At 48.8% G+C, this 15,038-nt stretch overlaps 1 protein-coding gene across 1 annotated transcript in view; it reads right to left on the minus strand.

The window, feature by feature from the left end:
* htr4 (5-hydroxytryptamine receptor 4) overlaps positions 1-15,038 on the minus strand; it is a 55,071-nt gene that overhangs the window by 33,724 nt on the left and 6,309 nt on the right. The window contains exons 2-4 of the mRNA XM_018733464.2: positions 10,597-10,737; positions 8,752-8,952; positions 90-243 (exon numbers count right to left, since the gene is read on the minus strand). Of these exons, the coding sequence (XP_018588980.2) occupies positions 90-243; positions 8,752-8,952; positions 10,597-10,737 (496 nt within the window). The remainder of the gene's footprint in view (positions 1-89; positions 244-8,751; positions 8,953-10,596; positions 10,738-15,038) is intronic.

The raw sequence follows: 15,038 nt of genomic DNA on the forward strand, positions 1-15,038 counted from the left end.
ACAGTGATTTTCCAATTTTATTTTGCTCTGTGGTTAGCAACACCAGGCTGGTTTGAGGACGGGACGCTTGCTTCTTGACGACTACTCACCAGATTAGTTATTCCAATGCTGTTCCAGCCTTGCATGATGGGCAGGAACGATATGAAGCTGGGGATTACCCAGCATCCTCCAAGCATGAGAGCCACTCTCATGGGAGTCATTTTATTCCTGTACACCAGGGGCTGGCAGCAAATGGCATAGTACCTAGGAGAAAACAAGAGAGTATCAACAGGCAGGGCTCACTGGAGGATAACATCCATAGTCACATATTTGGCACAGCTACTATGGTATATAAAGTGGCTACTGCACACTAAACATGGCTGTACAGAGATATTATTACATACTGAACATGACTATCACACGACATTTATTTATCAGATGCTTTTCTCTGAAACAACTTCCAACGAACTGTATGTAGTGTTATGAGCCAGCACACCTTATTCACTGTGGTGATTTACACTGGGTCACTCATCCACACATCAGTGGAACACACACTCTCTCTCTGTTACTCACACACTACAGGTGAACCTGCATGGCATGTCTTTAGAGTGTGGGAGGAAACCAGAGCACCCGGAAGAACCCACTCAGACAACATGGAAACTCCACACAGAGTGAGCGGGGATCAAACCCACATCCTTTTGCACCATCCTGGTGCCGTGAGACAGCAGCGCTGCTCGCTGTGCCACCGTGCCACCTACACTGAACATGACTGTATCACATACAGATAAAATACACAGCAGCATAACAACTTGTCAGGAACTGGGAGATGAAAAATATTATTAATATTAATAGCACTCTGTGGAGCTGTACATAAATACCGGCGGGACACGCTGGTCTGGGCACTTTGTGTTGGGGGGGGGGTCATGTCTCCCCCTGTTAAACCGAAGGTGATACAGTCAGCACAGTTCTATTCTAAAAGGCCACAATAGATTCAAGATGCTCACATAATTTTGAAGAAAGTGGGAGGATTAAACTTCAGAAATTGGCAATGGTTCCTGATATTTTCTAAAGAAATGTGATGCTTGGAGCCTCGAGCGCCATCCAGCTCAACGGTTCCCCTTTATTCTTCTATTCCTTCAACTTCTTGTCCCCTTCTTTCCCTCGTTCCCTCTTCATTCCCATTTCATTCCATTCCCTTACCTTTCTGAATCCTTCCCTTACTTCCCCCCCTTCATTTTCGCTCCCATCTCTCTCTGGCTCTTGTTGCACCAGTGTTCATATTCCCATGCCACTTAAATTCTTTTTTGGATGCAGCGGAAACACCCGGAAACCAATTAGCCTGTTAATGTATTCGTTGACAAGAGTTCTAGCTTTATTTCCAACCATTATGATCTTGGAAACGTCAGTGTCAAACATCTCTTCCCCAGTATCCGTTAAAGAAGGTGTTTTCGGTCTGTTCTCACCCCAGCTTGGACGTGAAGGGGTTTCGGTGTCATCGGCGCAACGGGCCCCCACCCCACCTCCTAGCAGCTCGCTGCGCTGAGGAACTTTCCGGAATCTGCGCTTACTGCCTGTTAGTGCCTTGTGCCACGGGCCATCAAAATGCCCAAAGCCCTTCTCGCTCCCAGCAGCCCATTCCAGCATCATTTCGGAGAGTCCTCCGCTGAACCTGGTCTCCAAAGATTGCTGGGGACCTCAGGTTTCCATGGCAACGTGGCCATGGCAACAGACAAGAGATGCTCAACCTAGGGCTGAAATACTGACGGCATGTTCGAGTATTTGTAATTGATGCACTCGAGTGTGCGCTGTGGTGCTGGGGGAATTACTTGCGCTGTAAATTTTAATTGTGCACTGAAAAATTTGTTTTTAAGCACCCTTAAAATTTCCGCAAATACAGGATCCTAAAATTAGTACGATAAAGCCCACATTTATGGGCCTGTATGTACAGCAGGCTTGTAAAATATTCATTAAATGTATTGCTGGTAAGTGGACAATCCGGGCAAACTTTCACTCGTTCACTCAGTCCATTGATTTCCAGTGAAGCTGCATTAAAGTGAAATTACATCGAGCAAATCGTTATTTAAAGCGTATTTTTTACTCAACACGTTTATCCGAGGTGACGACACACCTTGATGTTAGACACGTATTCTTTTCCACAGTTAAATATTTGCTGGAGCCAATAGTCTTCTGGGACTCAATCCAATAATGTTCTGATTGATTTGGCTTTTCGGTGCCACCTACTGCGTTGTTTCTTGGCATTTAATTCCCGCCTAAATTACCGCTGTGTCGCTGCGTGACGTTACAATCACTTTCTAGAACGTGCCTCACCCGATACGTGCGCAACTCGTGGAAGACGGCTGACTGCGGGCTTTTTCCCACAATGCACCGGAACGTAGAACTGGAGCCGAACACCTCCTTGACCAAACTGGGCACGAGCGCTGAACGAAGGGCACGCGGTTAACACACGGTGCTGTTTACAGGGCTGAACTTGAGCTATGGAGACAAAGCCCCCCGAGGGGTGATGCTTTTACAGCTGTCAGCAAGGTTCTTAACCGACAGAAACTCGATTCGGGGAAAACGGCCAACAGTTACAAACAGGCAAAGTGTAAAACCGTGAGTTATGCAAGCGGATCGTGCAACAGCTTCCGAAAAGCAATAAAATGCAGATCATTCAAATGAAGAGAAGGGCAGAGCAGGTGGCGGCTGTGGCTGTGGCTGGAGCCGATGCCCCGCGCGAAGGCTGGCCCTGCCAGGGGTCATGGACGGAGGGAGCCGGAGCTGGAGAAGGACAGGGCCCCCTGCGGCCGCTCCCTCCAGACAGCGGAGATTTCATTCCGCTAACTGACCCAGATCTGTCATTCCTCTGAGGTCCGTCAGCCGGAGTACCGCGCTTTTTTTCTTCTGCTGCTGTGTAAGCAGAGCAAGCGCTGGTCGCGGTATTTTCGGCATGTTCTCGTTACCTCCCCTGGATCCAGGCCAGAGACGAGGCGAGAACCGTTTCCATGGCGGCCTTCGACTCGGCCCTCGACTCGGCCGTCGGAGCCCAGGGTGGCCGTTACGCTCCAACCTGCCTTGTTTACGTTGCAAACTTGGAGGCTCTGCGGTGGAAGCGCTCGGCTACGAACAGGGCCTCCTCCAGGCACAGAGTGGACACTGTAAAAGGAGCCCAATGGATACGCATGTTTCCTGGTTGCCCCAGCCTTCTGGCGATCCTAATTTTGTCCTTGACTAAAATCGTGGGAGCACGGTCTGGCCCCTGGGGGTTTGCGAGTAGGAAGTCGGCCCATCGGGACCTGGGGTGGAGAGCGTCGGGTTCAGCTCCACCTGGACATGGCCTCTGTCCACCTGGCTCTGGCTCCCACCACTGCAGATCACCAGCAGGTGGTCCCCATCAGCACTGGGTGCCAAGTTGATGCTGAACTGACTGTGGGAACATTTACCATGAGCTGGACTGGCAGCTGAAACCCCACAAAGGAAGCCCTCGTTGGGGGATTAATTTTCTGCATGATCTGCTCCTCAACCAGGCAATTTAAAGTTTTATGGGAGGCTGGACTTGCCCGTTCTGACCAAGAATGCCATAGGACAGTAATGGAAGCTGCTCTGCAGGGTGCATCCCGACTTTGAGTCACAGATACGCTATTCATATCTGGGCTTGGAGAACAGAACCTTTAACGCTCCAAGGTTCTGTGTTCTGGCTTAGTTGAATGAGCTCCCCTTGTCCCTCAGCACTGCTGAATCCCTCTCAACATTAAAAAACATTCAAAACACATCTCTTTCAGATCCACTTCTCTCCTGATCTCCTGTACGCTCCATAAACTTTCACGACATTAGGTGCCGAAAGATTAAAAATACCAATTCTATATGCAGCTACTCATGTACTACGTAGCATCGAAAACAGTGATACTGGACAAAGTAACTGCACTTCGACATTATGTGTCTGTATCTGTTGGTGAAATGCATTTTAGGCATGGTCAATATTCTCGTATAACATACTAAAAAAACATACATAAAATGATTAAATGATTATGATTTATACACCTGATTCTACTTATCGACTTGGTTTAACCAATGCAAATCATGTGTTTTTACTACACACGATCCTCTCTAAAAAAAAAATGTGTGGAACTGGTCATTACACACCCATTATATCACATGAGAAACACTGATTCTCATTAAATAACCATTTTGTGATAAAACTACGTTTACATTACATTCATTCAATTAGCTTTTCTCCGAAGTGGCTTATAATGTTAGCATACTGACAGTTATTTACCCATTTATACAGCTGGGTAATTTCGGTGGTGCAAAAGGCGTGGCACAGTGAGCAGCGCTGCTATTTCACAGCGCCTGGGTGGTGCAAAAGGACGTGGGTTCGATCCCCACGCAGTTTGTATGTTCTCCCTGTGTCTGTGTGGGTTTCCTCTGAGTGCTCTGGTTTCCTCCCACACTCCAAAGACATGCTGTTCAGGTTCCCCCACAGTGTGTGTGTTCCACTGATGTACGGATGAGTGACCCAATGTAAGGAGTGTATCTAGCAGTGAAAGTCACTGCGGTGAATAAGGTGTGTGGGCTCATAACACTACACAGAGTTCATTGGAAGTCACTTTGGAGAAAAGTGTCTGCTAAATGAATGTGAATTTAGGGTAAGTACCTTGCTCAAGGGTATGACAGACAGTGGCTCTAATCACTAAGGGATACGAGGGGTTTCACATACTTTCAGGCATCACTGCAAGCGTAATACAGCAAAGCTTCTCTTCATGTGCATCATTATTGGCCGATTGCACCGAACAAATTAATTCATATGAAAATGGTCCCGCGGGGAACGCAGATGTGAACAGACTTCTTTGTAGCTGCAACATATTATATTCTAACACAGTCTGCCTGTCTCCAAGTATCTGCAAATGCCTGCAAATTCTGTCGGCAGTTAATTACTTCGCAGTGTTCAGATTACATTTATGGAGTATTTCTAAAAACAATGATCCATGGCAAATTTATGGGCAGCTGGTGGGCGCCATTAGCATATCGGAGGGCCACCCGCCTACCATAAGCCGGGCAGACAGATTCGGACGCGCCCGCATCCCCTTCGGCCACGAGCGCACCAGCTCGGCCTCCGTGCTCTCCAGGCTCTTCGCCCCCCCCCGTGCCTCTCAAAGCGACGCACGCGTCACCCGCCGCGATGGCCTTCGTTGGAAGGAGACCGGGTGCGTGCCGAGGTAAAGTGCTCCCGGCTCCTCTGTCTGAGCTGGAGTCTCGGAGAGCACCAGCATCCCTGCCCCTTCCCCCACCCTCAACAAGGACATGTGGCCCCCTCAGGTGACAGACGCTGTTTCCTTAGAGGACATGTGGACACATGCCGATGCATGTTTGGAGAAAGAAGGTGGAATTCGGTCCGTTCGCATGGTTCCTGCGATGCATCGGTGCTTGTGTGTCCCCACTGTAGGTCACACAGTGACTTATTACTGCCAATATTTTCGTCAGAATACGTTTAAAAATATTTGTACACTTCCCACGGGGGCAATAGTGCGGCCTGCTCAAGGATTGGAACCAACAACCTTCTGATCAGCAGTTTAGACAATCATTACGCCTTCTGCTGTCCTTATGAGAACTGCCAGTTTATGTACAAATTCAAGAGCTGCTGATATTATTGTTGGGGGAGGGGGGTCTGCGATAGTTGTCTTAATGATAGCGTGACAATAATGATAGCGGTGCGATAGTTTCCTACACAGGGTGACCTTTACATGTCATACGCAGGGTTTGGGTTTGTGCTGGGCCGCACACAAGACCACTCGAACCTCGGGGTGTAATCATTCCTCAGGTAGCTCTCCAGGTGTGGTAATCATGCCAAGACTGGCTCTCATCGCCAACCACCGACAGCAAAGTGCCTGTGATGAATGCAGGTTAACAGCATCACGAGAGCCAATCAGAGCATCACTCTGGACTTGATGGACAGGCACTCCAGCCAATGACGGCGATGCGAACATGGAGGGAATGGCACTGACTATAGTGTCCTTCACAACTGATTTTTCAAAAATTGCAATTAACATTAATTTTGATAGTAAAATTTTTTATGTGCCCCAAGCCGCAAAACTGACATCCATCCACACACACACAGAGAGTCTGAAATTGCTTGTCCCAAGCGGGGTCATGGCAAACCGGAGCCTAAGCAGCAACACAAGGCGTAAGGCAGGACGGGACACACCCGGGACGGGATGTCAGTCCATCGCAAAGCACCCCAAGTGGGATTCGAACCCCAGACCCACCACAAAGCAGGACCCGGCCAGCCCTGCTGGGCCACCGCACTCCCCTTCAGTGAAGACAATGCAGAGGAATCGATACTGAGCGAACAAATCGACATGTTTGGACACGTAACATGGCTTGGATTGTCCAGGTGGGACCAGGGCTACCGATTTTATAACAGATGAAAGTAGCAAGCAGGCCGAGAACTTAATGCAGCCCGCGTCAAACTGAGAAGAAGGTCGCATAGTAACTGTGGACTTGTGGTGCTGAGCTGCCGAGAGGCGCAAAATCTCGAATTCTCGAAACGTGAAAGCATGTATCTCAGGGCGTGAATATTTTTCTCTGGCTCTGCCTGCTCCACAGTCTTACTTTCCATAAATGACCAGCTTTAAACCGCACCGCTGCGCCCTTCTCTCTGAGGACCAAAACACAATAACGCAGAAAATGAATCATCCAGGAGGCCGAAGATGATCTAGACCACGCAACGAAAGCCAATTTGGAGATGCAGACAGTGTAACCGCAGTGCGGTCCCGAAGCACACCTCACTCTTCTCGCATTGACTCATTGAAGGCAAAAATAACAAGACCTAATCTTGCGAGGTTCATTCAAATTGTCCCACAGGTGTCGTCCTCCTTCGGCTCTTAAGTCAGCCACATACTCGTCAGAACAGCAGATAGGGTGGAAAGAGAGGGACAGTTTCTGCTCCGTTTTTCGGGTCTCGGATGGGGCTGTATGACCATCCTCGGTGACCTCGGCGACCTTTGCCTTTGCGTTGTATTGTATACTTGCATGCATTTACATTTTCTACTATATTCAACATACCTTTACATTGTTGTGACTCAATTTTGTTCTGATGCTTCAAAAAATGCTTGAGCAAATGACACCCCGGGGCCCGAGAGAAAAGGTAGGAAAAGAGAAAATGTGGCATTTTAAGGATGAAAATGCCATCGTTTCACACACATTATTATTAAATGACGTATCCAGTGCTGTTGAATATGCTCCATGGTGGCCTCGGGGTTAGGGTTAGGTGTAGACTCAGGTATAGAGTTAGGTGCACGATTAGGGTTAGGTGTAGGGTTAGGAATACGGTTCTAGTTAACTCTAAGGTCCCGGTGGTGGAGTACTTGTTCAGAGTTCCTCTGCCATCCCTTTCTTGACAGTCAGAACTGGCCACCGGCCGTCCTGCTTACGGGAATCTCTCTTCGGACCCCCCCGGGCCCCTCCCCTGGGGATTGACGCACGAGACCCGAACCACGCTCACGAGTTACACAACACGGAGCAGCTGACGGAGGCGAAGGTGGCCCGCAGCCAAGCCGGCGTCCAAGGAAAACGAATCGAGAAAAGCGAAGGGACGCCCAGCTGGAGTTAGGGTTACTGACTGCGGAGCGGAACGACACACACGGGGGCCTCTGGCGGAGCCGCCTGAAGAAACGCAGACGCCTCCGTGGAAGGTATTAGCGGCCGGCTGTAAAACACCATCTGCTGCAGCCCTGTGCAGACGGAGCGGGAGCGAGCCGGACGTCGGCGGGAGGCCGGACTCGCAGCCAAGTTTATGCGTGCCGAACACTGCCTGCGTCTCTCTCTCTCGCACACACCTGCCCTCCTGACCCCCCATGCCCACCCTACAGCACTGGGCTCCTGAGCTCACTCCAACTTCCAGCTACGAGTCGGCCGCTGATCGGATCCCTGGCTGCGCCGCTCGGCCAATCAGAACGTGGTTAAAGGAATAGGTGATGCACGCCTCACCTGGGGGGAGTTTCCATTGGTCACACATCGTGAAGTGAACAAGAAATTTTGTACCACCCAAGAGCATCACACTGCCCCCCTGGGTGGATGCGCTTCAGGAATTTTGCCCCGGCAGTCAGAGACGTCCCTTTCTGTTCAAATCATGTGTGACCACCTTTGGAGAATAAATATGCACATGCATTTGCATATTAGCTCATTATTCTCCGTGCCGCTTTAGTAAGAGACACTTGCCAACACGTCAAATCTCCAGAGTGGTCCTTGAAGGTTAAATATATTGGGTCACCGAGACATTCAAATGAAGCTGGAGGGAAACCACGACGCATCCATTCATTTCGCTGAAGCTTTTTTCAAAGTGACTTAAAGCGGTGAGCTGTTTACAGTGATTTACCCATTTACACAAACAGGTAATTTTTTACCAAAGTGACTTCCTGGTTAAGCAAGTTGCTCAGTAGCATGGCAGCACAAGGTGGGATTCAAACATATGACCTTCAGAGCCAAAAGTGGCAGCTGTAACCACCACGCTACCTGGCACCTTGGAAAATTTTCCATCCACGTATATTTCCGCAATAGGAATATTATATTATACTGCGTACAAACAAATATTATATTATTTAACCATTTTAAAAAAATATACATAGAATTTTATCACCCACGCAAACTCGACGTATTCAGCCCGAAACACACAAACACACATGGAAATCAGAGAGAATGCAGTTCTGCGGGAGGTTACAGACGAGGCGGGGCGTGAACCCCAGAGGCGCGGGGCGGCGAGTCGGGGGAGGCGCTCACCTATCTAGGGATATGCAGCAGAGGTGCAGGATGGAGGCAGTGGTCAGCAGCACGTCCAGCGAGGTGCGCACCAGGCACAACGTCTCCCCGTAGATCCCATTCTGGTGGATGAGCTCGATGGCGCCGAAGGGCATCACGAGCACGGAGACGAGCAGGTCGGCGAACGCCAGCGACACTATGAAGTAGTTGGTCTTGATTTTTCTGTAGGGGACCGAGGGAGAAACAGCTCAGGCCCTTCCCCCGCGCCATTTCGGGAGCCTCTCGGTCGCTCGTGCTCATCAGCCGGGAAGGGAAATTAACAAGTGCCCAGGCGTTAAATTGGAAAATGATTTAATTTAGGGACGATCGCTGATTCATGCTCTACTAATGTGCTAATGCACTCAGAATAATTAATGTAGTCGGCGTTAGGTGGCGGGAAAAACAACGCGCGACGAGCTCTACGCTACCAGAGCTTTTACGAGGGAGGAGCACCCGCTCGAGACGGAGGAACGCGCACGCCGGGTTGGACCACACCTGTCTGCCGGGGGCCACCGGATGGACCGCGGTCCCCCGGACCGAGGAAGGAGCTGCCATTAAGGACTAATAGAGCGCGGAGAGGTAACAGCCCCCGAAGATAGACGGCTATATATAGGGCTCAAAAAAAAGGCCGGCAAAGTGAAAAGTGCCCCTGAGGATCATGGGAGCCTTTTAGTCGGAGTGGGAGCGGCTCGCACCGAGGCCTGGGGGGCGGTCGACTCTGTAGCGCTAACCTGCTTCTTTCTTTCTGCAGCCTGAAAGAAATATTGACGGGTACGGAACGAATAACTGAGGTGCTGTCCCGTGGCGGGTTGGGGGGGTACCAGGAACACCGTCAACAGCGAAACACTGAAAGAGGAGACAAACACTTCATTTGTCCGGACGAGTCCAGCGGACGGAGTCAAGCAAACAGCTCTGGGGACATATCTTCGGGGGGGCTGGAGCGGAACGCCACTGGGAAGCGGGAGCCCAGAAGGACGTAGGATCTATTCATTGATAAGCTGGCGGTGTGGGCAGCTCGCGGGGCAGGTGGGAGGAGAGTTACTCAGCTCTCCGCAGGGGGCGCTGGTCTCCTTGCCGACACCCTCCCGACGCCCCTCTCGGTGCGACAGTGTGAGCGCGGTGACGACACCATCAAACGCTCAGTGTGTTTCACATCGCTGCCATGGGGACTCATAGACCCAGTGTTTCTCTGGGCCCCGATACATAATACGGTCGGAACGAAGAGGCGATGAGTGCCGAGTCGAGCGGAGCCGCGCCGCGATGACACACCAATCACAGCTCACGCTTTCTCTTGCTTCTCGAACTGAAATGAGTTTCTCTCCCTGGAGGAGCAACAGCCAGGAAAATTACGTAATTAGTTGTACTAAGAGTGCAACATGTGGGGAGGTGCTGGGGGTCGGGGGGAGGTGAGCGAGCGATGAGCTCTTAGACACAGGAGTTAACGAACCCTTTCCACCGGTAACCTGGTAAGAAAAGCACTAACCGCCACTCTTTCACTTTGCACTACTAACCACACAGAGAAAGTGAACTGATGCTGCGGCACTGAGGTCGCGAGAGGCACTAACCAAGTCTCAGTAATCGATAACCTAGTAGAGACAAGCACTAACTAGCACTTTCTACCGGTAACCTCGTGTGAACTGAGGCGTTCCACTACTGACCTGGTGGAGAGTAGCACTGACTTACATTTCATGCTGGTCACCTCGTTGCACCCGTGGGATCGGCCCACGCAAGGGTTCGAGTGCCCCGAACGGCCCCAGCGATTAATGAGCCGCTGAACCGTAACGCAGAAACGATTACCCACAAGGCTATGAGGGCGGCGCCACTCACCTGAGCTGGCGGTCCTTGCACACGGCCACCATGACCAGAAGGTTTCCCAGGACGCTCATGAGCATGACCAGGGAGAGGAAGGTGATGAGCGCCAGGCGCTCAGGCAGGGTGTAGTTGGAGAGAGCCTGGTCCACTGGGAGGCTGGGGGGGGGGGCAAGGGCAACCGTTAAAGACTTCTGGGAGATAACAGGGTTAGGTGACAAGCAGGTGTCAGGTTCGAACCCCAGCGGAGGACGTTCTGCAGTACCATTGAGAGATCTCTTCTCCTTGACTAAATAACCACACTGCAGGGTAAAATATGAGCAAAGTGAAATACTTGTGTCACATGACACGTGGGCAGCACAGTGGCACAGCGAGTAGCGTTGCTCTCTCACAGCGCTTGGTGCTACAAGAGGACGTGGGTTCGATCCCCGCTTAGTCTGTGTGGAGTTTGCATGTTTTCCCTGCGTCTGTGTGGATTTCCAGCAGGTGCTCTGGTTTCCTCCCACACTGCAAAGACATGCTGTTCAGATTCCCCCATAGTGTGTGAGTGACAGAGAGCGAGTGTGTTCCACTGATGTATGGATGAGTGACCCAGTGTAAGTAGTGTATCTAGCACTGTAAGTTACCTTGGTGAATAAGGTGTGTGGGCTGCTAACACTACATAGAGTTCAGTGGAAGTCGCTCTGGAAAAAAGTGTCTGATAAATAAATAAATAAAAATGTACATAAGAAAAGCACCAAGAAATAATAGTTCATAAACAGAGTCAATAATGCAGCAAATTACTGTAAGTAGGAAAGAGCATAAATGTGTAAACTAACAGCTGCTGGGCAAATTAAGGAGGAGGTGCGAACGGCTTCTCGCTTTCAACACTTCAGCGCCGGGCCTCGCTGGCAGCAGCTGAATTGACAACAAGGAATAAGTGGAAAATGAACGTAAGAGAGAGCGTTGAATCTGGGGGGCGTCCAGGCGCAGACCCCCAGCGCACTAATGGTCCCGGAGCCACGCCGACGGAGCCAGGAGCCGCACGTGAATAGCGAATCAGCATTTGCTCTCAGCGGGAGCGATGGCGCGTCCCGGCGCACGCTGTTCGAACCCTCATTAGTCCGATGGCAAAATCACCACATTCGGCCTTGCTCCGACGCACAGGTCACAGAGTGAATCTTTCGTCTCAATTTTTTACAGCAAAAGCACATAGGGATAATTACACGTCTCATAAAAAAAAAAAAAAAACTGAGCCATAATTTAGTTTCTGCAAAGCTTCATATAACAAATGGATTTAAGTTTGATTCAATGAAACGAAATGGGAATTAAAAAGAGGGACGCTGCGTCACTTGAGCTCCGACACACAAACGCAATTACGGCATTTAATCGGATGTGTGCTCAGTGGATGGCTTCTCTTTTATTCTAATATCATTAGTAATAATCAGCGTTTTTTTACACTGCGGTAAATTACTTTGCATTTGACGCAGCAAATGCATTGGAAGCACAACTCCATAGTGCGGTAACTGTAAACCTCGCGGTATGGAAATCAACGCCTGTTCAGCACTTAAACGCATTCAATACCTCCAACGTGCCATTTCATATTTATGGCTTTATTATATACAATTACATTTCAAAAGACCTTGAGCTGTTTATTGATGTGACTTTCCTGAAGCACCGAGACGTTTGGCAGCTCTGTGAAGAGAAACCCGATTCCATCATTTATCTACAGCAGCCTGGTCCACCTGTAAATAATTAGCAAGATCATGAGCGTGAACTCGCCGTAGGCCACTGCAGCGTACAGGTCTAGACGGCCTCGCTCAATTCTGTCATTGCTCATTTTCTTGCACGTTTGATGAGAAAATTTTAGAAACATGATGTATGTCATACCTGTGCGCTGGAGCGCTTTCAGAATGAAAGCAGATAGATATTTTAGTCGTTAGGACAGTAACTTCGCACTGCGTATGTGACCTTTAGATCCTCTCCTATATGCTGAAGCTCATGAGACTGAAGTTCAAATTAAGGTTTTCAAGGGAAACAGCAGTTTATCAAAAACACCAAATGCTCTTTATGTAGAACTTTATGGGACCCCACTTCCTTATTCCAGCTTCTCCTCAACGTGCTTGAGCACACTGGGGCAGTATACCCCCCGATGGGGCTGATGTCGAGTTATGGGGAGGTGACCGATTCTATACTCTGCCCATCAACACAAGAGTGTTCAGACTGAACTGTCAGACTCAATGAACTCAACAGTGAATCGGACAATGGACACAATGAACTCAGCAATGAGCCCATGATGAAGCTCAACAATGAGTTCTGCAACAAAGTTGACAATGAGCTCAACGAAAAGCTCAACAAAAAGCTCAACAATGACTCAGAGTCAAGGCTAACAACTGGCCCAACAATAAGTTCCAACATTGGGCTCATCAACAAGCGCAATAAGAACTTCAATAACGGGTTTCAATGAGCTCAACATAAGATTGAGAAAAGAATAAATAATAATGAGTTCCAATAATGAGACCAACAAGAATCTCAACAATGAGCGGAGCAACAACTTCAGCAATTGGTTCGCCAACAAACTCAATGCCAAGGCAAACAGAGGACACGGAGGAGGCTGGAATCTCAGTGCAGGATTGTTCGTTCAAAACCGGGCTAGAGAGTAGATCCAAGGTTGGGGTTGAGGGAGGAAGCAAGCGGTCGTGACCAGGGAGACGTGAAGCTGGGCTAGGGAGCGAATGGGAGCAGGACATGGGACGAGGTCGGTTCAAAAGCGCAGGGGGTACAATTGTCTCAAGTGAGATTCCACAACTGGCCAGTGATGGAGTGGTGCTCTTTATAGCTGGTTGCTTCAATTAGAGCCAGGTGCTTCTGGCTGAGGTGAGGGTGTGGTACAAGTTGTCCACACTGTGAAGTCAGTAATGCAAGGTTTGTATGACCCACACACCTTTGAACCCCTTTCAGTCTTTGCCCTCCTGGGTGGGGCTATTAAAGTCACTTTTGCTCATTCTCTCCAGCACATTAGGCAATTGCAAGTCAGACAATGGAGGAAGAGCACATACCAAATACCATCTGATACACCAAACACTGAAACCGCCTTCTTTCTAAAACCAATGAAGACCACTGACCAAATACCTGCCCGTATAGGAAACCCGGCCGATCCCAACCAATTTTGTTCCTGAAAAATGACTCAGAAAGCCTCTTAGACCAAATATATAGGAAGGAGTTGCAATTGTATTTGATATTAATTATTATTATTATTATCGTTGTTGTTGATTTTCTGCTTAAACATAGTTTTATCACTACAATATTCAGGCTGCTGGGCGTTTTTACTAGAGCAATTCATGGTAAGTACCGTTCTCCAGGGCACTACAGAGGATGAGTGCTGTAAACATGAGAAGTGACCTTGAGGCTCACCGACAAGAAGAAATGTGTACATCATGAAACATTGCGTCAAAAGCATGAACTCATGAAAAAGTGAACATGCTAATTAAACAAACCAAATTACTCGTTAATTACATTAGTCATACTTTTTATGATTATGTTTTTGAGATTTTTTTCCACGGGAATGGGGGTAATTAGAAGGTAGAGTAGGTAGCCATTAAAAGCAGCTTTGGTAACTTTATAAGCCTAAAACTCAATGTGTGCCTCAGGGGTCATGGTTAATGATGGAAACGGCTGAAATTATAGCTGTGTGCCGAATTCCCTCACTGCTCGACCGTAGCAGCTCTGGCGCAAAAACCCAGACGGGGAATTTTCAACTGTCCTTTCATACATTTTAACAGAATTAAAATTCAGCCCCAATTTTCCGAGTTCAGCCTAATACTAAATCTACTGCATCGCTTTGACAAAATTGCTGAAACTCCTGTTATTGTTTTTTTCTCCTTTAAGCTGACCTGGCAGATATGATCTTTATTTATTTATTCATTCATTCATTCATTCTTGCAGATATGAAGTCCTGTGTTTCCGAGATCGCCAAACTGCACTGCTGACTCTTCCGAAGGTGTCATGGGCCTAATTCAACGAAACACTGATGGAGGGAGGTGCCCACGTGACAACTTCAATGATATACCCATGTTGGTACCCTGTGGTTGTGTTGGTTCGGGAGTGAAGTTAAGCTTCTTCAACTCGAGTCATGTAGACGTATGCTGGCAATTTTGGATGTTGTTCTTTGTGGTTTTATGGTGAGGTCAGTTGGACTGGGTCCATTGTAATTTACAGATGGGGTGTCCTGGGTATCTTGAATGCCTCACCGGCTTCTTTAATGGCGCATCTGTGCTGCCCGTTAGCTGTCCGCAGCGACTGCCAATGTCTTTTAGTGTCTCGCCTTACCAGGTTTCCCATTCGTCTCAAATTGTCCCTCGGAAGAAGAAGAAAAATGTGTCCGTTGAGGGCCGGACGGCTCGGCAGAGCATTACAAAGGGTTCATTGAGCAATTAAGGCTTGGCAGTTAATGACTCTTTTACACCCTTCCTTTATGTTCA

This window comes from Scleropages formosus, chromosome 13 (genome assembly GCF_900964775.1).
Source record: "Scleropages formosus chromosome 13, fSclFor1.1, whole genome shotgun sequence".
Lineage (NCBI taxonomy): Eukaryota > Metazoa > Chordata > Actinopteri > Osteoglossiformes > Osteoglossidae > Scleropages > Scleropages formosus.